At 37.4% G+C, this 25,646-nt stretch overlaps 1 protein-coding gene across 6 annotated transcripts in view; it reads right to left on the bottom strand.

Annotated features, from left to right (window-relative positions):
* The window catches only part of slc8a1b (solute carrier family 8 member 1b), an 89,436-nt gene extending 64,325 nt beyond the window's left edge, over positions 1–25,111 (bottom strand). Inside the window, exons 1-2 of one of the 6 annotated variants that reach the window (XM_052580630.1) lie at positions 25,037–25,111; positions 7,780–9,623 (exon numbers count right to left, since the gene is read on the bottom strand). In XM_052580630.1, the coding sequence (XP_052436590.1) occupies positions 7,780–9,602 (1,823 nt within the window). In that variant the 5' untranslated portion in view covers positions 9,603–9,623; positions 25,037–25,111. Of the gene's footprint in view, positions 1–7,779; positions 9,627–10,955; positions 11,555–23,544; positions 24,015–25,036 lie in introns of those variants that run through there. The other 5 variants (XM_052580629.1, XM_052580628.1, XM_052580633.1 and 2 more) reach the window with 5 other exon arrangements.
* Between the last annotated feature and the right edge of the window lie 535 nt (positions 25,112–25,646).

Here is a 25,646-nt window from a genome sequence, read left to right on the forward strand (position 1 = left end):
ACACACTCTCTGCCCAGAATGCAACATTTTTCATGCCACTGTCAGAGTGAGAAAAAGAGACAGGGCCAGAAAGACAGACGCTAGCAGACAGAAGGAGAGAGAATAGGAAAGTATCTGAGGAGACCAATATGAAATCTTGGTTAATATTGGTTTCATTATTAGCATTTAATGGAGTTCTATTATACACAGTAACATATTACAGGCTTTCCACATCATTAAGAGCAGTAATCAACTGCACTCATTACTTTTAAATACCATAATGGCTTTCAAATGAATGAATGACACTTCCAGGTGAAGTGGGATTATTTTCTTTGCTCCATTAGTTTATGGCAAATAATGAAAAAATATTTTTCCTGCAACGTTTAATTGAATAATATCACTCTTAATTGTAATTCATGAGACAGATAATAGCCTTTATGAGCATTTAAAGAGTGTGCAAGCATGTCTATGAGTGTGTGTGTGTGTGTGTGTGTGTTTGTGTGAATGAATGGATCACTGCACTATGTTACAAGAGGCACGTTGCAAATCTTGATGGCCTGCTCACAAAAAAGTGTTTATGAAATGTTATTGATTATAACTGTAGAAAGTCAGTGATATTAACTTAATCTTGTGATCTCTTAAACATTTCTATTAATTTTGCCTTGTCTGTGCTAAAATATTCTGTTACATTTTGAAGATTTGTATCTTTTAAGACTGTTAAATCTGGTGGGCAAATATGGCAGTTCAGTGCTGATGAGCTTTGTATTTTGAGTCAATTTCTAAAAAAAAAAAAAGAAAAGAAAAGAAAAGAAAAAAAGAAATTATATATATATATATATATATATATGAATAAATAAAAGACTTATTAAAATTAAACAAAATATACATAAGAATTATTCAGTGATTACTATTAGTACCGACACACTGCATTACTAAAAATCTATTCCAATCTCAAATCTTGTTAAAATACTGTGTATATAAAACACATGGTATACACACCACAATTTAATTAAATCTAAAATCTAACCAAATTTAACCAAAATCCTCCTTACTCATAATGGTGTGAGAATGACCCCTGTATAGGATCGGCTGCTTCCCAGTGTGTGTGAGCCTGTGTCTGCATGTGGTGTTTCTGTGTGTGTGAATACTCTTTTCTTTTTCTTGCAGCTGTTATTGGCTCTAATAAGAGAAGGCAGATTAACACTTCAAACCTGACCCTGTGTCTCTCTCATTCCCTTTCTCTCTTTACTCTTCCTATTTCTTTACTTTGTGCCAAAAGAATCGACAATTACCAAGCAAAAACTGGCTTTGGCAGGTCATTAAACTCACTTGCCATTTAGGCAGTAAGTCAAGCTGCAAGAATGACTTTCACAAATGTTAAGTCTTCTAAATAAAATCACATAGAAAAAGAAAACGTCTTTTTAATTTGTTATTTGTGCATCTCCTAAAAACTTTTATTTTCAGAGGTTTATCCATGACAACATTGTTTTGTTTAACAAAATGTGGAGACATAAAATAGAAGAGCAAGAACTAATATGCAAGAAAAACAATTCGATATTTACTAAATTAATATTAACTATAAAATATTTACAATTAACCTATTGTATTTCTAGAACAAAAAGTAGAAAAAAATGACTTATCTTTTCTCAACACATTACTATCTCCCTTATGTTTAGCCTTCATTTCTTCCATCTTTCATCTCATTCTGAGCCTGTCCAGCGGGACGGTCTGATGATTAAGTTGTCTGATACAGATACAAATGTCATCTGTCATACCGTTTTATTACTTACACCTGCATGCTTTTTGTTTTTTTTCATACACATTATCCCATAAATTTGTCTGCTTTATCTGATCTAAACCTGATCTCAAGGACATCTTAACAATGGCTGCTTCAAAATGACATAAAATAAACCTGGATGACCATGTGCAAACCTGCAAATAACAGATGTACAAGCTTTAGCATGACTCCCCCACTGCCCTGGCATTTCATGAACACAAATGTCAAAATACCAGTTAGAACTGATAATGCAGCGGTTCTCTGAATCTGTGTACACTGTGACCCTGTGTATTATATTTTATGTCTGGCAAATATTTTTAAAGTGAGATCTGGCGGAAATGAATATAAACCAGGGTTGAGCAAAATTCAGAACTGAATAACTGGCATCCTTTCAGTGTTGAGTTGAAGTTTGAACTTAATAGCCACATCACTCAAAGCTGAATTGGAACTGGAAGTGTTCTTCCATTCAGATCCACAAAAGATCATTTATTTCATAGGATTAAATAGATCAACTAAATACACATTCATAAAAGTGAACTTTTAAAACATCTATCCATCTGTCAGTAAGGTCTACAAATCTATATATACAATATATATATATACAAAACTTTAAAATAAACCTTTGTTGAGTCAATATTCAAAATTTGCCTTGACTAAGAGTTACATTTTGTTACATTTTAAATTGCAATACTTTATTATATGTGATACATCAAATTAAATTTATAAAAATTCATGAGTTGAATCTGAAAGTTAAAGACATTAAATGCAAAAACACGAATGACATTAAATTCAACAGAACCTGATACCGTATAAAACATTCATCAGCAGACTCAAGGAGAATCTGTGAATTTTCTCAAAATGTTTTAATGTATTGTGACTGTGAGCCCTAAGAATAATCAGTAAGCCAAATATTTAATTAGCAAACAAGCAATGATCAGGGGATGCGTGGGACATTGTGTCTGACAGGTGTTCTAGCTCTGCTGAAATCTGCTTATCAGTTAATGCCAGTGCTCCTGACTCTCGGAATAAACCAATGGGAGCAAAGAAACCACAGGCCTGTGAGGAGCTCAAACTTTAGATCTGTGTTTTCTCTTCCAAACTGCAACACTGAAATTAGGGTGGAGTTTGCCTCTGGCTCTGGGATGTAGATCATCTATTTTCTCATTACATTTTTTCCATTTTCCAGAGCAATGCATTCTGCCTTGCATCTGGGTTTTGTTCAAGGGCATCGCAGCACGATGGTGCTTCACAGCCGTGTCTCCCTCCATGAGGTCTGGCCTGGAATTCTTAACATCCCATGACACCACCAAAGCACAACCATTACACCCAGAAGCCACCAAAATAAAGGGCACATTGAACTGATATTTACCACATGAGTTTGAATCTAGATGATCTTTCGTGTGACAGTGAGACGAGACCACACATGCATGTGATGAAATTAAAAGTTGTGTGACTGCAAGCACATCTGTGATGTTAACAGTTTGGCACTAAAGAGAGATTTTGGCAGTGCATTCTTCTTTCACTGACATCCGGAATGTTTCTAAGCATGGTCAAACACTGTTCTGGAGTGAATAACTTTCACAGGGGTGTATTTAGTAAACAGAGCGTCCAAACTGTTCCAAAAGGACTCAGAAAGTGCAATAAATCATGGTCCTGCACAGTGAGGTAACCCTGCATTCCAGTCTTGTTCCACACTCATATTCCAGAATGCTGAGATAATGTTCTAATTATATGTTCTGGAAATTTTTAAGATCCTAAGGAAATCAAAACATCAGAGTTTTTGAATGAGCATTGAGCTGCAAGCGGACCCGATTCTGTCTATAGTCCTGTACAGCGCACAACACACCCTCTATCCCTTCATCCTTTCGTTACAGGAGTGTTATTAAAATCCACTTAAAAGGCACGCACAGCTTTGCTCTATGGAAAGTATGCAACTGGCCAACAGGCCCCTAAAAGTCTGACTGTCAACATCTGCTTTGAATCTGGTTAAAATATACATGGCCTGTTACAATCGGTCAATCTGCTTGCCTAACGCCTTGTACTGCATTCTAGGGCAGATGGACGATTTTCTGTTTTAGCGTATGTCTTATGCAGATGGGCTGATTATTCACTTTCAACAACCTTTGCTCAGGTGCAAGAGATATGTTTGAGATAGCTTTGAGGCTTCCCTCTCATGTCAAGCAACAGCTTGTCAGCTAACAACAAAACACACTCACACGAAGATCTGTAGCATAGAAAATGTATGTTGTCATAATGTCAGCATGAGAAATCCATGGGTCACATGGCAAGGAACCTTTGCAATTTAGCTTAAACCATTCTAGCTTACTGGACTTGGCTGGTTTAACCCTTTTAACCAGAGGTATCCCGCTGGCAATAAAAATGACTAAGCAACCCCATGAATGAAATAACTAAAAAAAGGTATCATTTTAAGAATGTAATTTTTTGATCAACTCTAAATGGGCATTGAGCAGTCTCTCTAAACTGACGTGTACCAGAGCCCCCCCTCTGCATCAATATTACTAATCATATTTTTCCAAACCACTGCCTTGATTAACAAAAACTGGACATCATTTGAAAGCTCAGGTTTCAAAAAAGTGTCGATTTATTTGCTAATAAATGAAAAAAATATATACAGGTGCTGGTCATATAATTAGAATATCATCAAAAAGTTGATTTACTTCACTAATTCCATTCAAAAAGTGAAACTTGTATATTATATTCATTCATTACACACAGACTGATATATTTCAAATGTTCATTCATTTTGATGATTACAACTGACAACTAAATCTCAGAAAATTCAACTCAAAACTTGACAGTTGTCCAAAAGATGACCATTGACACCTTTCACAAGGAGGGCAAGACGCAAAAGGTCATGGCAAAAGAGGCTGGCTGTTTACAGAGCTCTGTGTCCAAGCACATTAATAGAGAGGAGGCAATAGGGATAACCGCACCCTGGAGAGGATTGTGAAACAAAACCCATTAAAAAATGTGGGGCAGATTCACAAAGAGTGGACTGCAGCTGGAGTCAGTACTTCAAGAACCACTACACACAGACGTATGCAAGACATGGGTTTCAGCTGTCGTATTGCTTGTGTCAGGCCACTCTTGAATAACAGCGTCAGAAGCGTCTCGTCTGGGCTAAAGACAAAAAGGACTGGACTGCTGCTGAGTGGTCCAAAGTTATGTTCTCTGATGAAAGTACATTTTGCATTTCCTTTGGAAATCAGGGTCCCATAGTCTGGAGGAAGGGAGGAGAGACACACAATCCACGTTGTTTGAGGTCCAGTGTAAAGTTTCCACAGACATTGATGGTTTGGGGTGTCATGTCATCTGCTGGTGTTGGTCCACTGTGTTTTCTGAGGTCCAAGGTCAACGCAGCTGTATACCAGGAAGTTTTAGAGCACTTCATGCTTACTGCTGCTGACCAACTTTATGGAGATGCAGATTTCATTTTCCAACAGGACTTGGCACCTCCACACAGTGCCAAAGCTACCAGTACCTGGTTTAAGGACCATTGTATCCCTGTTCTTAATTGGCCAGCAAACTTGCCTGACCTTAACCACATAGAAAATCTACGGGGTACTGTGAAGAGGAAGATGCGATATGCCAGACCAAACAATGCAGAAGATCTGAAGGCCACTGTCAGAGCAACCTGGGCTCTAATAACACCTGAGCAGTGCCACAGACTGATCGACTCCATGCCACGCCGCATTACTGCAGTAATTCAGGCAAAAGGAGCCCCAACTAAGTACTGAGTGCTGTACATGCTCATACTTTTCAGTGTCATACTTTTCAGTTGGCCAAGATTTCTAAAAATACTTTCTTTGTATTGGTCTTAAGTACTATTCAAAATTTCGGAGATATTGACTTTGGGATTTTCCTTAGTTGTCAGTTATAATCATCAAAATTAAAATAAATAAACCTTTGAAATACATCGGTCTGTGTAATGAATGAATATAATGTACAAGTTTCACTTTTTGAATGGAATTAGTTAAATAAATCAACTTTTTTATGATATTCTAATTTTTAAAAAAGTGACATGACATTCAGCCAAGTGTGGTGACCCATACTCAGAATTCATGCTCTGCATTTAACCCATCGCAAGTGCACACACACAGAGGGCAGCCATTTATGCAGCAGCACCCAAGGAGCAGTTGGGGGTTTGATGCCTTGCTCAAGGGCACCTAAGTCGTGGTAGTGCCAGCCCGAGATTCAAACCCACAACCCTAGGGTTAGGAGTCAAACTCTCTAACCACTAGGCCACAACTTCCCACAGAGCCAGCACCTGTATATAATTTACACATTTTTTTTTATAAATACAGCTCAGATAGTCATATGTCATTTGAAAGGTCTTGCATAGAATAAAACAAATTATTATTATTATTATTTGGGGCTTTGACTTAACTTGAGTGAGGCATTACTTAAAATTCAAAACAACAATTTCAAAACTTTAAAGGGCTAAGAGAAGGGCTGTAATTGCTGTAATTTTTGATTACTTCATGATATCACCACAAAATGTCATCCACATTCAGCACGCATGTTGGGGAACATCACCAAAAATGTAATTTTCTCCTACCTTATTTCTTTAATGAGATATTGATTGTCAAATAGGGGTGATATGAAAATTTCCCTTGACCACACAAATTTTTCTTACATTCCATCACCTATTTCTCAGCATGAGAATATTCAAATGCATAGAAAATATAATCAGATACAACCTACCTTTTGACTCTCCTTGCTATGGTCTTGAAGTTATGATTCATTATTTTTGTGTATGGCACTCAGAAAACAACAGTTTTTAAAATTCATTTTAAAATGAATCAAGAGCTAAACAAAAAGGTCTGCTTTGTTACAAGATACTGTACTTTTTGGATACTTTATGCTATCACCACAAAATATGTAACAGATACTGCTAACGTGCTGAGGAACATCATCAAAAATAATTTTTCTCCTACCTTATTTCTGTCCTGAGATACTGAATGTCAAAAAAGACAGATATGATAAATATCTCTTGAGCACTCAAATTTTTCTTACATTTTTTCTCAGCATGAGAATGTCCAAATGAAATAATTGTAATAATTTTTTTTTCTGCTGAAAGTACAGAAAGTTTTCTATCAAACAATACCAACCTTTTGACTCTCCTTGCTATAGTCTTCGAGTCATTATTTTTGTGTATCTTAGAAAAAAACAACTTCAGTGAGGCAAAAATGGCCTTAGGGCTTAAAGGGTTAAGTTAGTCTCCTAGCGTGGTTTACCTAAAGTGCCCAAAGCCTCCATAAACCAGCCTGACCAGGACTAAACAAGACCAGCTAACCAGCTCAGTCTGGTTTAAGATGTTTTGCTGTTTAACAGGGAATATACTCATAAGATCAACAACACGCATTCATGCATAATCTTGAGAAACAACAAACTTGAGTCAGAAGCTGTAGTCAAAAGCAAAAAGACAACTCATTAAACATTTACGAAGATTACACAAAGCAGTCGATAAAATAATAAATAAGCAGAAAATAAAACAGCAAAACATCTGCCGAACAGAATATCATAATCACTATCATTTCCACTGACTGAGGAATCAGGCTTTGAGGCTGAAATATAAAGCGAGAGAATTGTGAAAGATACTGTACATAAAAAGATGGAGAAGAAAAGAAGATGAGAAGTAGATATGGGGAGTTTCTTTTTGATGACATCCTCTATCGGCTGCTCTTTGCACATAATGCTTCTGATATCACGGTGACATCACTGATGTCACACAGCAAAAAACTTAGCATCAAGCATGATGCTCCATCAAGCACATACAATTCAAAAAAATCTTACATGCATTACATTCCTGCTCTGACAGGGCACTATCCTAACACAAATTATATTCATACTGTCTTACACAGTTCTTCTTAACTATAATATTTTAGTAGTGACCCATCAGGACAGGAACCCATATATATATATATATATATATATATATATATATATATATATATATATAAATAATATTTATTTTACTGTAAATAGAGATTATGACTTACAAGATTTCGTCGTTTTGGAACTCCAGAATACCATGGGAGTCTTCAAAGTCCTCTCCCCCTCCTCGCGCAGTTCCCTCAATGGTTTTATATGGCAGTGACACCACCCCACGGGCACCAGACGTACGCAGTACCTTCACTTCCATGACACCCACACTCTCACTAATGTGGGTGACTGGCTCTTCAAAGGTGAAGATTCCAGCATGGTCATCGTCAAAGATGGTGACTGTTGCTGTAGAGGGCACACCGAGAGTTGCGATGGTCTCCATGTGATTGGCTTCAGTGGTCTCTGGCTCATCACCCTCGTGAAGTACACGGACATTGCTGAGGTGGATGAGGAAGTTCTCATCCTCTTCAAAGATGTCATCGTCAATAATTCCAACTCGGATCTCCTTTTGCGTCTCACCTGACTTGAAAACGACAGTGCCTTCTGTGAATTCGTAATCTGAGCCGGCGTTTGCGGTTCCATCTTCGGTGCGGAATTCCACAGACACCATCTGGTTGAGATCGCCTCCACGTCGGATCACATTCACTGCCACGGTTCCACAGTTTTCCAGGCACTGGTAAGAGCCAGGGTCAAAAAAGATCTTTGAAATCGGGTCATTCTCTCCAGTGTCACTGCGAACCTCTTGCATGCTCACTGCTTTACGAGCTTGGTCCGCCGCATGCTTCTTCAGAATGTTACCTGCTCCGGTCATTAAGCGGGTGGCTTGGCATCGGTAGAATGCACGGCTCTTCTGCTGCTGGCTGAGCACCTGGTAATTAGCGAGTTCAATCAACTGCTCCACCTCTTTATCGGGATGTTTCTGCTTCAGTTCCTTCAGGATCTTCGCCATTTCACGTCTTGCTTCCTCATCATCTAGATCTTTGTCCTCCAGTTCCAAAGCCAGAGTTCCATCCAAGAAGTCCACTGCGTGAGAGTTCAGCATCTTCCCATCCATCTCGATATCTACCTTGGATGGCAGGGGACGGTCCCCCTCCGTCTCGATGATCATGCCTCGGTGCTTGCCAGCTCGGTAGCGCTTGTAAACATACTTGTAAAACAGGAGGCGGCGGTCAGCGATCCAGGCAAAGACCACACAAATTGGAAAGAAGAAAAGAGTGAGAAGACCTTCCCACACCTGGACAACACCCGGCGAGATAACAGCCAAGATCAGGTAGAGCCACAAGTAAGCGAAGATGCTCCAAGTGGCGGTGACAAAGAAGACACGCAGGTGTTTCACTTTGCGATGCTCTCCATCGGGCACCACGTAGACACAGATTCCAATAATGACGAACATGTTGAAAGCTGCACTGCCGACAATGGTAGAGGGTCCGAGGTCACCGGCTTCAAAGTTATGGCCACACACTTCAATGACCGAGAGCAGAATCTCAGGAGCTGAAGACCCCAGAGCCATGAGGGTGAGGTTGGACACAGTTTCGTTCCAGACGCGTACAGTTGTAGTGGTCGTTTCACCATTGGATTTCTTAATGGTGATCTCCTTTTCCTGAGAGGTGATGACCTCGATGGAAGCCATGAAGCGGTCAGCAATAATCGATACTCCTAGAAACATGTATACCATTGCCACAAAGTAAACTGTGGCTCGGGCTACCTTGTCTCCAAACGAAGGATTTGGGGGCTCCCACATCGGAAGGATGACTCCTGGGGCACATGTAGCTGACCCACCACAGCTCAAAGACTTGTTGGAAGGAGAACTATGATCTTGGCTGTGGTCTGAAGCATGTTCCGCTGTCACATGGTGGACGTTGCAGAGAAGTATCACCATGATGACTAGACACTGAAAGCTCAGGAAGAGGCGTGGGGAGGTCTCACGATGCCTCATCATTCCTTACTCGGTGGCAAACTTCTGCTATAATAGAAAGAGAAAAGTGGGATGAAGAGAAAATAAAGATCAAGCAACTATTGAAATGAAACCAGGACATTGATCAATAACAAACATCGACACACGTGTTCTCAAAAACTGTTGCGCTATTACGCCACTGATTCAAGGCTGACATTTTTGGAACATTTCATCAGCATTTGCTGAAAGGCACATTCCCAAAATGTCAGGTAAAACAAACAAACAAACAAAAAAACTCATTCTAGAGCATCTGTCCTAGATTATCTAAGGGTCAAATTTGTTTATCAATTCAATCATCAGGTTCATTTCAACAAGAATGCATAAACAAGTCCACATGCTCCCTTAAGCCTATAGTGCTCAGTTACATTCTTCTAGTTGTTTCTCGCTATTTGTCCAGAGCAGTTGGTTCAGATTGGGATGCTGCATGGTGCTTGATTGCAAGTAAGCAGACCTTACTTAAATCAATGCCTGCAAAATGCACCATCATACAAAGGGTGGCAGTCTGCCTCTGAGGCAAGAAGAAAAAACACTTATCATGGTGCAAAACACATGCATGGGCACACACCCACAGTGTCTCACACACACACACACACACACACACACACACACACACACACACTCATATCTGCAGTCATCAATGGGCATAGTGCACAGCAAAAGCTTGCATACATTACTCACACATTCACATGAAACAAAACCACTAAGCTTTTATGATGCCTCTACATAATTATGTAATCATACGCATTTCGGTAGCTTGAACGATCGTTTAACCTCGGTCAGTTTAGCGATCTAGAATGCAAAAGAATCGAAAACAGAGCGCTTTAATTCAGCACTGCTCAAATCTACTCGCTCACTCTCATTCACATCTACCGCAACCTACTGCTCTCATTCAGCACCTCTACCCCATCCACTGATGAAACATCTGTTATCCCACATCGTACGCGATGCGGACGCGCATCATTTCTTATTTGGGTGCTCTTATTGTTCGGATAAACGTTGGCCACGGTTGCTTTAAGGGCTTTTTTCGTGATGTGCTCATAGATCGCGGGGGATCTTGCAACCAGTGTTTAATACAACTTTCATGTGCCCATCAGAATCCCGTAAAACGAGGTGAAGTCGAACCGCCGGTTAAAGCATCACCCGCGAGCCACTGCGGACCGGACCGGACCGCACCGGACGGGCACGAGAGCGCACCTCTGTATGGGTCACTCTCCGTAATGATGATGTGAATGTGATACTCGGTTTGCCGGTGGCACCATATTAACCCTCGTGCAACGATATCGCCAGCATTGCTACATGCAAACCCATAATATATAAATATTAAGAAGGTCCTCTTACCGTAACGGTGTTCCGTGAAGTAGTCAGTCTGTGGGAAAACGGCAGCAGGAGTGTTAACGGTGACGGTGCGTGAAGGAAGCCGTCAGTAGTATCCCAGCTCTCATTAGTTTTAGGTTTTTATATAGGAGATGCAGGAAAGATTAGAGAACCACGCGAGTATTAAATGCACCCTCCGATTTCCATATACGCGTGTTTTTCCCCAAACAGACCCGTAGCGATCAAATATCTGATGCTTTATCTGCAAATCTGTGAGAGATGAAATGTGCGTGCGAGTTCTTCCTCATTCTTCCCTCTCTTTGCTGGTTCAGTGTGTGTGTCACTGGGTGCGTCAGTGTGTGTGTGAGTGTGCGCGCGCGCGTGCAGCGGAGCCTCGCGCTCTGCGTTCGGGAAGAGAAAGAGGAGAGCAGGGATCATGCTTCAACGTTTATCTTTTTTCTCCTCTCCCGCTGTTGCCCTCTCTTACACACATGTATGAACGCAAACGGTCCCTTATCCGCGTTACTGATGATCAATAAATGAATTATCAGTCACGGTGACCACGTGGTACAATACCGGTTTCATTTGTAGTGGTGTAATACATCACACACTCGACATCTCATTCATTTTCTATACTGCAACCTCTCCAGCCGGCTGTATAAGCCACGCTATTCCATGATGAACGGGGTTGTCTGTAAGTAGTAAAGAGGGAAATCACACTCATTCCTCGAATCAGTTTTTTTTTAGGTTCAGCACGTTTAATTCGATTTTTTTTTTTTTTTTTGAATTTCTTCAGCTTCGTTAAACTAACTTTTCGCACAATTAGACTAATTCGAAACAAATATTAGTATGAACAAATTAATAGTTCACATGTATGCGCGTACACATGCACTTTAATCTCTAATTTACATCTTAATTGCATCATTTCATTAAAACCTAAGCAGATTTCTTTGATCTTCACCCTTTCATAAACGCAACCCTTTTGCTTTTAATTCCATGAGCAACACGACTGATACATGTATAAAGCTGATTCATCTGGTATTTAAGCTATATATAGCCTATATATATTTATCTAAAAAAAAAATATATATATATATTTAATTTTATATATTTATAATATTACTGCGCATGATAAAAAAAAAGGCAAATCATTACATATCTGCATAAAAAAAGGAGAGCATTTTACAGTAATCTGTCTCTTGCTTACCTGCTGCATACCTGCTTTTTTTGTTTGGTTGCAATAACACATTATGTCAACAGAGGCGCCATAGAGGCATGAAGCTCTGAATTACAGCACAGGTGAGAATTCACCTTTGGTGGTCTTTAGTGAACTGATACTCTCTTTTTCTCACGCACTCAAACTGTTAGATCATTATATAGGAATAAGCAAGCCTTCATTTCACAGTCAAATAAAACAAAATAATACATGGAATAAAATAAAATAAAAATTTGTTTAATCCAACAGAGTGATTTCTTTAAGATGATTTTTCCTCTGTGGAATCAGACAGGTGTGGCAAATAATGTCAGGCTTGTGCAAATATTTGCTCAGGCTCTTTTGTTTGAAACAATTTGTTTCATTAATCTGCATTTGGCTCAGAGGTGTGTTTTATAAGGCCACATCTGAAACCCAGAGGAGCTCAGCCACAGTGATGCAACCTAAACTCCTGAACACACTGCCATATACACAAGAAGTTACGTTCTTGCTGCTTCTCAGACACCACTATGGTCAGACAAGAGGACGCTGAGCTTTGCCATGCAAAAACAAAGTTACAGTAGTTTTTTTTTTTTTCTCCATAAATCTAAAAGGTAAATAAAAAAAAGAAGCATCAGCTGTTTTGGCTTTGCTCAGGTGTGGTACAGCGTGGCCTAGTTCTTGTTCATTTTGGCCAGAGGGAGATTTCTCTCTCTTTCTCTCCTTCCCTCTCAGTTTCTCTACTCATCCCTCATTTGCCCTCACAGTCTCTCTCAAACCTGATGTGTAAAAATGCCCGTTTAAACTACCGTTATCTTTTTCACATACACAAATTGAGCTAATAGTATTCATACAAATACAATGATATTTGCAGTACCCAACCTTCACACAAACCTGTTGACATTACTAGATCTACAGTCAAACATGCTTTATGAGCTATTCAAACAGTACAGATTGCTTTTGTCTAGACAATAATTCAAATTTACATATATTTGTTTTGTCATATTATAAGCTCCATAAGAATATAACATTATAATTTGCTAATTCTGTAATTGTATAATTCTATAGGCCCCACAGGGAACTTTGCAAAAATGAAAGCTTACTCATTCTGAACAAAGGGTGAAAAGGCCAACCACTGAATATAATTACAGTTACTGAGTAATATTTTGTTGACAAACTGAAAAAATGCATTATACAAAGATTCTGTCAGAATGCAGAGCTGTTTCTCTCTTTCATACACTATTAGTCATATAATGAGGCCATATTCTTTGGATCTGCAATTAAACAGGGAGGGGGTGTTCTAATCTCTTAACATGACAAAAATATTTCCTGTCTCTCTTTGATAACATTTGATAACTTAACAGGCTCTTCCTGTCAGCCAAGTCTCATAACTCTCAGCTGTCCTACTCTCCCACCTTTTCCACTCAGCAGTTTCATCTCACTCAGACCTAATGTGACACAAAACCTGTTTGTCTTCTGCGCTGTTGGTGACATGCTGACAGTGAATATGTCCTGTGTGTGTGTGTACATGTGCATTTTCTCTTCTTTATGGATGAAAAACCTGTATAAATCTCTATGTCTGAGCAGTGTTTGATATTTTTGCTACTGACTCACTGAAGCATTACCAAACCAAGAACATATATTATTATACATTACATTATATTACATTGCATTTGTCAAATTCAATGTCAAAGTCAAAGTCTGCTTTATTGTCAATTCTTCCACATGTACAGCACATACATGCAGAAAATTGAAATTGCGTTACTCTCAGACCCTTGGTGCATACAGATAACACTAACAGTGGAGCATATAAATACAGATATACAAATATACAAATAAGGACATGTAAAAAAAAAAATTAAAATAAAATATAAAAGTTAAATCAAGCAGCGCAAGGCACAGGGCAGTGGCGATGCCCTCATCAGTTGAGCGGTTGGACCGATATGCAAACTGGAAGGGGTCCAGGGAGGGGGGTTTGCAGACTTGATGTGGTGCATGACTAGCCATTCAAAGCATCTTATGAGAATAGGAGTAAGTGCAACTGGACGTTAGTCATCGAAGCAGGATGTGTCAGTGAAATAAGTAAAACCTCAAGTTATGGTTTAAACAGGATTTTTTAAACTAAAATTTAAATTGTAATCATTGACTCATTCCAAACCCATATTAAGTTGTGACAGAATGTTGAGGTTTTTCTTTCACCAAAATAATAAAAAATAAGCAAAATTTTAAACTATCAGAGAAATCATTACAAACACGAAGAACCGACAGCGAGAGATGGTTTAGTGTTGTATGACATGTCTCCGTTGAGAAGAAGAGGTGGCTGCTGCTTGTGGTTAGGCTACTGTATGTGATGATTGAAGTGCAGAATAAACAGCAGAGTGTTATATTTTCTAATGCATTCAAATTCAAAGTCCAAAGCATGAGGAAAACTTTGCTGAAACTGTGTTACTCTTCAGTTGCTTAATTTTTTTAAAAGACATGTTGACATGCTGTTGTCAACAAAAAGAAGCACTGAGATCTTTCTGCGGGTTTCTACCTAAATAAAAGCTCAGAAAAGTCAACAACTCATCAAAATTCATAAATGTTTGTATTGTAATTTTACTGTTGTTCTGTAATATAAAATTAAAAGGACTATAATAATGATAATCATAATTACTCTACAACAGTTCTATTAATACATTCATTATAACATTCACAAATAGTGTTCAAATTGGGATCTGTAATATATTCTAATGTTTTAAAAGAATTCTCTTCTGCTAAGCAAGGCTGGCTTTATTTGTACAGTAAAAAAAATACATGCATGATCTCAAGTCTCAAATGCAAGACATGCAAAGACATCAAATGTCTTTGATGCAGGTCTCAAAATAACCAAAAAATATTATTTTACTAACTTATTAATTATAAGTTAAATTATGCTTTGGTATAATGTCTTCTAGAATGTAAAAAAAAAAAAAAAAAAAAAAAAAAGGATTAAGAAAATATTTTTTAATTGTTGTTTTGTAATTATTATTATTATTTTTTTTTTAAAGCAAGACAAAAGCAGAAAAAAAAACACATTTTGGTTATTTAATTTATGCAATGGTGAAAAAAATGGCAAAATAATCCTACAATGGAGGAAAAAATGCAAAAAAACCATAATAATTTAAATTTCGGTGCATCAATACTTAAAACTAAAAAATAAAATAAAATAAAAAAACGCCTAGAAATTGAAGTAAATAACTCCTGTATTCTGAAGTATACAGTAACAATCATACAGGTTTTGAAAAACATCAGGGTGAGTAAATGATGCCAGGATGTTCATTTTTGGGTCAACTATTGCTACAATCACAAGTGTAGATGTTAGTGTGCATGTTTGAGGTTCAGTGGGTCTGGCTTTGCCTTCAGGGGCGTTGTGTGCTGCTCTTTTTGAGACCAAACCGTGTCAGCAGCACAGAGCGCCAGAGGTCATGACAGCAGTCACCACACTGGAGTCGTTCTGCTGATTCTGGACACACTCGTATGTGTGTCAGTAGATATGTGTAAATAATCAGGAAATTAATTATATTGCAATTACATCACAAATTATATTCTTATACCCTGACTAATCCTACTCTCCCAATCACCAATCATCTGAAAGATTACTGAAAAATGAAAAAGAGAATCATGTGCACACAAAGCTCATACACACAACACCATCAAAATTAAATTTACTGGTATAGGTCCGAATATATTTGCATTTAGTGATATAATTTACAGTACTGGGATATTTATGAGAGCTTCTCACCTGACATTGACATTCACAGGTTCACCTGCTGTAACCTTCCGTACATTAAGGTGTACTAATACTAGGCTATGGGTAGATTTGGCACAAATACCTTTACGACTAATATTTAATGGTACAGTGGAGGTATCTTTGAGGGAACTGCCCCAGTAACAAGGTGCACACAGCTGTTCAAAAGTTTGGGGACAGATATTTCAATATTATTTATCTATTCATTTATTATTAAGAAGTCACTTCTGACTACCACATTTATTTGATAAAAAAATCTTATTACAGTAAATATTAGTGGAATATTATTATAATTTAAAATCAAAAGAGGCCTAAATATCTGCAATTTTTTTTCCAGACATTGGTTTTGTATATTGGTGTGCACAAACTGTGTCTGTTGTCATACATGTGTATGAATGTTTACATGTTTAAGAGCCAATTAGATAATGGAAACAAACATCTATGGCCACGTCCCAGAAAAAAAAAACTTGATTATATGCCATGCGATTTGCATCCGAACAGTTTATAAAATGTTCCTTACTGCCATTCCATTAAAATGTGACAGATTTTTTAAGTTAGCTGTGAGAGCTGCCAATATTTGAGAAGGAAACTAGCTGGTTCAAGCACACCCAAAGACAAACCAGCAACACAAACCAAACCGATCCAGCAAGAGTGTACTCAGCTGCAAGCAATTTGAGCTTAGATCAGCTGTGGAGTCATGGGATTTAGTATTATTCCAATTACTGGGTCATTGTGTGCGTATGTGTGTGTGTGTGTGTGTGTGTGTGTGTCTAACATCTGTACTTGAACCCCTGCTGTGACTGTGAGGCTTTCTGCCAATAAGTTCCATTAAGACTAACAGTAGCGATTAATCACTTCTGATGTCTTTTATTACATACTGAGTCAGATCATCATAACTAAATGTATGATGTCTTAAAAACTGCAATGATCCCCAAGATGGTACTGGAGTGTCAGAACACCCAGTTAATAAACCCAAACAACACTGAGGCTTTTGTGGAAGAGTAAACAAGTATTTTCTACTACCATCAAGTAACCTGCAAAAAAAGCATACAGGCTAAAATTTTAAACTGAAAACATCATATTTCAAATCCAGTACAGGTCCAACAGATTCTGCAGGCACGCACTGTACATATTGGCTACGATATTAGATACTGATTTACATACTGATTAAAAAACATGTTTAGCCTGAATGCACTGTAAGTCTCTTTGGATAAAAGTGTCTGCTAAATGCTTAAATGTAAATTTGGATGTGTGTGTTTACAGAATAGTTTTTCCCAGTACACACCCATATCTGTTCCCAAAGGGCATGCTCATATCTCTGGCAATTTGATCATTATTCTGGCCAAATCTGTGAAACATTTGAAGCTACAAATATGACGTACTGTACAGCTATTAATAACCCTGCACTGAACCCAACACTTCAAAACTGATTATTAATTTTATCTTTACAGTAGCTTGTTTTCCTGTAAAAATAGATAAACATTCTTAAGATATCAAGACTTGTTTTCAGTTAACTTTATTTTTCTTAACCCAGTGACAATTAGTATTTTCTTGTTTGAAACAATGTGTTGGGAACAATATAATTCAAGATATATTCTCCAAAAACAAATGTAATCGTTTTTCTCCTCAAGTAAATTTATTTATTTTTTCTTCTCAAGATGCTATTTTGTACTTGAAAATGACAAAGAAAAATACAAAGTAAAAAGAACAATTCAGTCAAAGGTTCTTTAGAGAATTATCTCTTTTTTACCTTTTCATAATTTGAAGAACCTTCTTTCACCACAAAGAATCTTTTGGCTTGGATGATATAGTTCTGGCTAGTTGGGCCATGCTAACCAGCCAAATACTGACCCTCAGGAGTGAGTCAGCATGACCTCCGCCACCACTGATGACCTCCCTGTCCTCTTTGTGTGACAGAAATACTAATAACATACTCAGGAAACAGACTCAATGAATGTGGGAGAAAAACAGTGTGTCTGTGCATTTCATGACTTTACTTTTTTGACCTTAGCCATCAGTAAAGTTGATGGTAGAGCATTAAACATAACCAGATCACTTTTTGCAAATTTGTTGTAGTAAGTAAATGCGCATTACTTATATTGTATGTATTTACTGATATAATTTTATACTTTTTTCTCTTCTCCAGTCCACATGACCCAACAAAACTATACCATTTTCACCGTAATCATCAAAGCAGGTCTATATTGTGAGGACCATACAAACCATGTTGGTGAAACCAACACTTGTTCAAAGAATAATAGAGTTTTATATAAAACAGCTGGATTTATATTATCAGTTGGAGACCTTTCCATCTAGACCTGTCAATTGCAAATATTGTTCATTTGAACTTCCTATTCTTTAAAGAATCCTGCAAAAATGGAACATGGTTCCCACAAAAAAAATTAAGCAGCAGTGTTAAATGTTTTCATCATATATAATAATAAGAAATGTTACTTAAGCACAAAAAAAGAAGTGACACTGAAGACTGGAGTAATGACTACTGAAAATTTTATTAAAAAATAAAATTAAATAAAACGAATGTTATAGTTGTAATTATATATTTGTTACAGTATTACTATTTTTATTGTATTTTTAGTTAAATGTAGCTTTGGTTGAGCATAATGTTAGTGTAAGTGGCAGTTTATCTTACTTCCATCACATTTCTTTCAATATTATATTACAAAGGTGCTTCACGATGTCATAGAAGAACCTTTTTGTCTAAATGGTCCAATAAAGAACCTTTAACATCTGAAGAACCTTTCTGTTTCACAACAGGCTCTTTGTGGCGAAAGAAGGTTCTTCAGATTCTAAAAAGCTTAGAAAGAGATGATCCTTTAAAGAACCTTTGACTGAATGTTTCTTTGTGCAACCAAAAATGTGTTCTTCTATGGCATCGCTGTGAAGAACCTAAGCACTTTATTTTTAAGAATGTATATTATGTTACATTACATTACACTATATTATCGAAATGTTCAATAATTAAAGAAACAGAACAATTCCTTTAAATAATCAAAAGCTTAATACACTTAAAATTTTGATTATCGGGATTTATGAAATACCACTTAAAAAAGAAAAAAACATCTACATAATACATGAATGAGATAAATGATGTGATTTGCTTGGCTATTGGCAGGATTAAATGGAAAAATAAATCATTTGTTTACAACTCCATTAACATTACCCAGCAATGACCAGAAAGATGAAACAGGAAGATGAAACTCATATACACTCATGCAAATACTCCCATACTCAGGTCTTTCTAATCCAGCAACTTTATAAAAGGCAATCCATCAACCTAACAGTCTCATTGCCTTTGATAATTGCTGTGTGTGTGTGTGTGTATGTGTATGCCAGCATGTGCATGCGAAACAAAAAGAAAGAAAAGACGGGGAGTAATGGGGACAGAACTCAAAGCCAGCTGCGGTCTGTCATGTGCAGAAGGGACCAGAGATGAATAGAGGAGAGAAGAAGATGGGATGAAGGGACAGATTTCTGTGCAACTGTCTGCGTGTGTCTGTGTGAATAAAGGGCAGGGGGTTGTTGAGCAGAAAGGTTTGAGTGGGCATGCAAGACCACAGGAGCTGTCAGCTCCGCAGCACACATTGCACCACCGTTTCATATTCACGTAAGAACGTTTAATGATCTCGGGCTCGGCTACTTAAAAGGTAATTACCATAATTATCAGAAACCCTCTCGTTTAGCACGACACAGGGAGTCATTTGAACGACGTGCAACATTCACCAGAACATTTCATGGAAAAATTTGCCTGTGTTTGATCGCTCATCATATGAAGAGTGAGCAGAGTCCATGGGTCATTATATCAAGATACTATTTTGTGATTTTCTGTAACATAAAATGATCTAAAGTAAAGCTTAGTCCAGCATGCTTCAGTCAGGTAACCTCTAATTGACTGGACACATACTGAGGGCCTAATGCTGATATTCAATGGAAATCAAAGACTTTCATTTAACATACTGTCTACATTCTGTGCTTATACAAATGAAGGCAGACACACATTGAATAAATCTGTTAACAGGAGTGTTATAATGGCATCAAGTTATTGTTCTTAACCTGTGTTGGCCTCTTTCAGAGAGACTCTAGCCTACGCTTTCACCTCCTTGTGAATAACACCCTGTCATTAGCATAGTGATTATGAGCATAAGCATGGCTAGACTCTCTTTACCTGTCAATCAAATGAACTCTCATTGTAAAATCTTTGATTATACAGGTGCAATAGGCTTTTTTATGAAATGTTAGTTGTGTTTGAGAGGAAAAAGCATAGCTCTAATACTATTCTAACATTTTCCTACCAAAATGTTCATTATTTTGAGGTCTGACCCCCCTAATTAAGTCTTAAATTCCTTCAAAATTTGGGGGTCTTATCATATTTGTTTAGGATACAAGTATGTGTTTTAACAGTGTTTACAAATAACATTTGGGTAAACCCGCTAAAAGTTCATCTGAGGAGGTTACTATAGCAACAGTAGGCTGCTCAAACCCTGTGCATTTGTATCACTATCTAAAAATTATCTTCTTTGACTTTAATTAGGCCTTTTGACATTGCTTATTTATACTTAAAAACATTAATATTCAATATATAGTCTATGAAAACAAGTCTTAAGAAGAACAGTAAATTATCATATATGTGTTACAGTATATGGGGGGGGGGGGGGTGTAAGTGGCAACCCTAGGTTCTAGACTTGCTGCCGCTTGTCATTAAAGTGAAATATATTCAAACATTAATTTACTCAAAAATCATTATTTACTCACCCTTGTGTTGTCCCAAACATGTATGAATTTATTTATTGTGCTGAAAACAACAGAAGATACTTTAAAGAATGTGGGTATCCTAACTGGTCCACAGGGACTTTGATAGTAGGAAAACTAGGGACCAGCAACTGTTACCCACATTCTTCAGTGTTCAACAGAAGAAAGAAACTCATTTAAAACAACTTGAGAGCACATTAAACTCTGTCTTTTATATTAATAAAACAACAAAATCACTTGCTGCCCTTGACTGAAGAGCTTTAATACAGTTGCTTTAGAAAGAATCATTGTATAATTTACACAGTGAAGTGTATATAGTGTTTTATTTTTATGTTTATTCAATTTCTTGAATGCAGCTGCTAAATATACATATTGTATCTTTAAAAAAAAAAGCACCGTTTGTTTTATATGTTAATAACAAAGATAAAATAATGACAGATGTTTATCTTCTCTCAATTTGGTCTATAATATCCGCCGATCTTTTTTATTTTTTCATTTTGCTTTCTTGTGAGGGTTGGTTAATAAAAAAATGGAAATTATGTTACTCAGGCTCAACTTGCAAAACAGTAAAAACCAACATGACAAAGATGTTTTTCTTTGAATGTTCAAAATCCCATCATTTCAATAGGAATTCACACACCCAGATTTCCCAATGGCTTGAAGTTGGTCATGTAGATTTGCCATGTTGACCAACAGAAAACTGATGGGGTTGAAAACTGCTTTATGTGTAACCTGTGCTTCATACATTGTTACACTGTAGACGATCTACAATAGTCATTTTTGTCTGTGTAAATTTGAATGAATTTGACCGTACGCTTGGGCTAGAATTTAAAATGTGTCAGTGAGTTGATGTTAGCTACAGTAACTGCACTAGTGGCACTTTACTGCACCTAGAAAATTACAATTAACAATTGTAATTTAATTAACCCCTGAAAGGTTTTGAATAAGTCACACACTGATTACCACACTAAACCAAAACCACTCCTAAAACTACTCAAGAAGCACCACGACCGTTCACACATAACCAGCAGCATATCCCAGCACTAACTCTAACATCATCTCTGTAGAACTTCACTTCAAACTTAGGCCTAGAAAGTATGCATTTTAAAAAAAAAATTGTATTGTTACTGGTTCAAGCCGACAGAGAATTCCACTACTGTGCTCTCCAAAACAACCCCTTCACTCCCTAGTCTTGACCAACAGCATCCCTGAGCTTAAGAATTCAGCAATGAATTAAAAAACACTCAAACATCTCAAAAATGTGTGTGCAGAGAAACTGATGTTCAAAGCACGCCACATGGACATTTCAGCTCTTGTTATTCTCTCATAAATACAGGTACTTTCCAGATGGTCCTCAACAGTTTTTAGTGGCTTCCAATCAGATCAAAGGAATGGAAAATTAGCATAGCAGATCTTCTGATATTACAAATCACACAGGCACATATTCTCATGCATAGACACGCACACTCTCAGCTGGAAAATATGCAGAATGAGAAGTTGAGCAAGCCGAAATAACAATGCTCACAGCTCATCACCAGCTCTGCACTATCACAGTTCATGCCAATCAATTCTCAAACCAGTGAACAGCTAACAGTTAACAGCTAACCTTTTCCCTAGAAAAAGGTTTCATCAGTTACCTTTTGCCTAGTTAGGATTTTGTAAAAAACAGAAACTAAAGTTGTGGTTACACAATGCCACTTCTACAGCAAGTATCTCTTTCTTTGTTGACACTATCTGTTTTCTGAAGAGCTAACATATCAAAGTTTCCTCATGGACATTTTGCCCCCTGTGACTGAGAGTGAGGAGGTCACAGCTTGCGCCTGCAGCTGTGATTTCAGAAGAAACAGCACCATGCTGACCAGACCACGCAACTGAGCATCAAAACAACACCTTTCTCATCGGGAGATGGGGGCAAAAGACATCTGCTCAAAAGCCTGGAAAATGGCACTCTTCGTGTAAACTGTTTTACAAAATGGTTCAATATTCCATCCATATACTGTTAAAAAAATCACTGTAATTTAACTATAAAACACAGTAAAAATACTGTTAAATATTCACCACCTGTTATTGTGGTCATTTTTAATCTGTTGAAGGTACAAAAATGTTTTATTAGCACTATGGTCTTAATTCAGCAGAAAAGGGCTACTGATTTACCAGTTTGAACAACCTGATCTCACGGCAATTCGTACATATTTTGCTAAGTGGCTAATTCATATGAATTTGTAAGACCTCACTCGTATCAATTCGTACAATTTGTCAAAAAAAATTTATGTGTGTATTTTACAAGTTGGCAAATCCATAAGAATTCATATAAAGGACCAACCCTAGCCCCACCCCTAAACTTACTGCTCACAGAAATTGCACATAAATGCAGTGGTTGTACAAATTCGTATGAATTAGACACGTCGTAAAATGCATTTGAATTGGCGAGACAGCAATTATAAATTAGTTTTAAACTACAATATTTACAGGTTTTTCTGTAATTGTTGACATTTTTACTGTATTTTTACTAAATTAAACCATATCTGCCAGTGTTTTCCTGTAAAAAATACAGTTAGGTAAAGATTATGTTTAAAAGCGTTATTGATTTATTCGTGATTTTAAGATTTAATCTAAGGCATCATTAGGTGAAAGCTAATCTTAATGTAAAAAATAGTGAAAACAAGCATGTGCAATTAAATATCCAATATCAACAAAGGATAAAACTCTAATAATGGCCAATAACTGATATGGAACCAATATCTCTAATTTCCAACTTTTCTGCCATTGACAAGCAACTGTACAACGTCAAGCTTTTATCAACGTCTCACTGGAATGTTTGGTCTTACAAAACCCACTAAACTGTTTAGCAGAGCTGATGTGAATGAGGCGGTTTCTTGACTTACTGAAAGTGTCTGTCTTCACATCTCAGGCAGCACTGCTTTAATCTATTCACACAGGGCTTCCCTCCACTTTAAAATGCTAACTGTGTCCTCTCTTGACTGCTTTTAGCTTCAGTAAAGGAGCTAGAGCAAGAAGTAAAGCAACTGTTGAAATTAGCTTACTGTGACAATATGGGGCTGGTCATGAGGAGGAAGTGTGTTTTACAGTTTAAAAGAAAAAATGAGGAATACAAAATATTGCTCCATTTTGGAGTTGCATAAAAGAAGCTTTATGTAGCTCATGGTTGCACAGAAACCAAAGTAATTCACATTAATATTGGGACACCAGAGAACCTGCTTGGTTATTTCTAGGGGCTGTGCTGTTGTTTCAGGGCCCAAAACAGACATGACTGAGAGGTTATGTTAATGGAAAGATTTTAGTGAAAGACTTTCATTAAAATGAGTTGAGTATTGCATTCCTTTCTAGTTACTACAAACCCTCCTATTCGCTCTGCAGTCACAGAAATGTGAAAACAACATACGCCGCTCATATATGCACATTGATATTCACGACAGGAAGTGGATGTTTGCCAAATGGAGTTCACAGTGTTATCATTTACTCATCGCTGTGTCTTTTGAATTCTGTGTGACTTACATTCTTCAGTGGAACACCAAAATAAAAATTATGAATTTCCACAGATGTCAACCTCACTTTATGACAAGAATTTTACTAAATAATGAAACATTTCAGCCTGTTCTCTACACAAAGTTATTGTATGACTTCAGAATATAGTGCATGAGTCATATTGGCCACTTTTATGATATTTTATGTGCTTGAGATTGACAGTACTTAGTCACCAATCACTTTCACTGTATAGAAAAAGAGCATGGAAAATTCATAGCTTTTCTACTTTGCCATTCTAGAAGAGAAAAAGAGCCACGCCAGTTTGGAAACTCATGAGGGTTAACAAACTATCAAACTATTATTTTGAAGCAAATTAACACTTCTATTATTTAGCTTCCTGTGGCACTTGTGACCAAAAAAGTAGAAAAATGACAAAAAAATGACCAAAAAAGTAGAAACACGCACATATACCTATTTAAACACTTTATACCATACAGTCGAGTCCACATATTTGGAGTTCAGCTTTATCTTTGATTTTTCTCTGACTGAGAAAGCGGCCAAGGAGAAGGACGTTATAAAGAAGCAGAAAACGAAGTTACACAGTCAGCGCTCAGCTGCTGCAGTGAAACACAAAGCCGAGCTCATTTTAATGAACCCAGTAAAAGACAAGAAAGAAAGATTCGTGCAGCAATATGGTGCTTCTCTCTTCTTCTTCTTTTTTTTTTATAGGAACAGTGACGCAAAATGAGAATGAACTTCATGCTGTCCCATATGGCGAACAATAATATTCTCTTCAGGCCTTGAAACAGCCTGACTGGAAGCAGCAAATATTGCTGTATTGATGGAAAATCACACAGTCGGAGTGTAAAACGTGTGTGAAATGAGTCTCACCTGCCATGTTCTGGACAGCTCTGCAGGTTTCCTTCTCACAGCACTGGAAAATGCCAGGTAAGATGTGAGTATCGGTTAGTCACTGGAAAATACTGAATCACCTGCTTAGGTAATATTTCACGAATGGAGTGTGTGAGTGGGGGAAGTGTGAATGTGTGTGTGTGTGGGGGGGGGGGGGGGGGGGTGAAATCATGTATTCAGTGTCTCACTGAGCACCACCCAAAGTGGGCCTGGGCTGTATCATATTTAAATAATAATATGGGTTTATGCATCACCTGTGTGTGTGTCTACAGTTTCAATGTGTCAAGGTCAACAGTTTCCATCTAGCCGTAGAGTCCAAACCTAGTGACCTTTAAGATTTAAAATATGATGGATGTGTCACTAGGAGCTGCTGTAATGTGTTCTCCGTCGCTCTCAAAGACCTGCAGAATTCTCCCTTCCTGTGTCTGTAATGGTTTTATTGAGTGAAACACATTTCATTGAGCGGCTCAGAAGAGCAGCGTGGTCAAGTATTGTCTGCTGTCTAAAGCATGTGTCCTTCAGGTTATACTTTCTGATGTCATTAGCTGTCTAAGAATGTCTTTAAATGAAGAATGGCCATTAAATGCAT

Source organism: Carassius gibelio, chromosome B17, assembly GCF_023724105.1.
Source record: "Carassius gibelio isolate Cgi1373 ecotype wild population from Czech Republic chromosome B17, carGib1.2-hapl.c, whole genome shotgun sequence".
In the NCBI taxonomy this organism is placed as follows: domain Eukaryota; kingdom Metazoa; phylum Chordata; class Actinopteri; order Cypriniformes; family Cyprinidae; genus Carassius; species Carassius gibelio.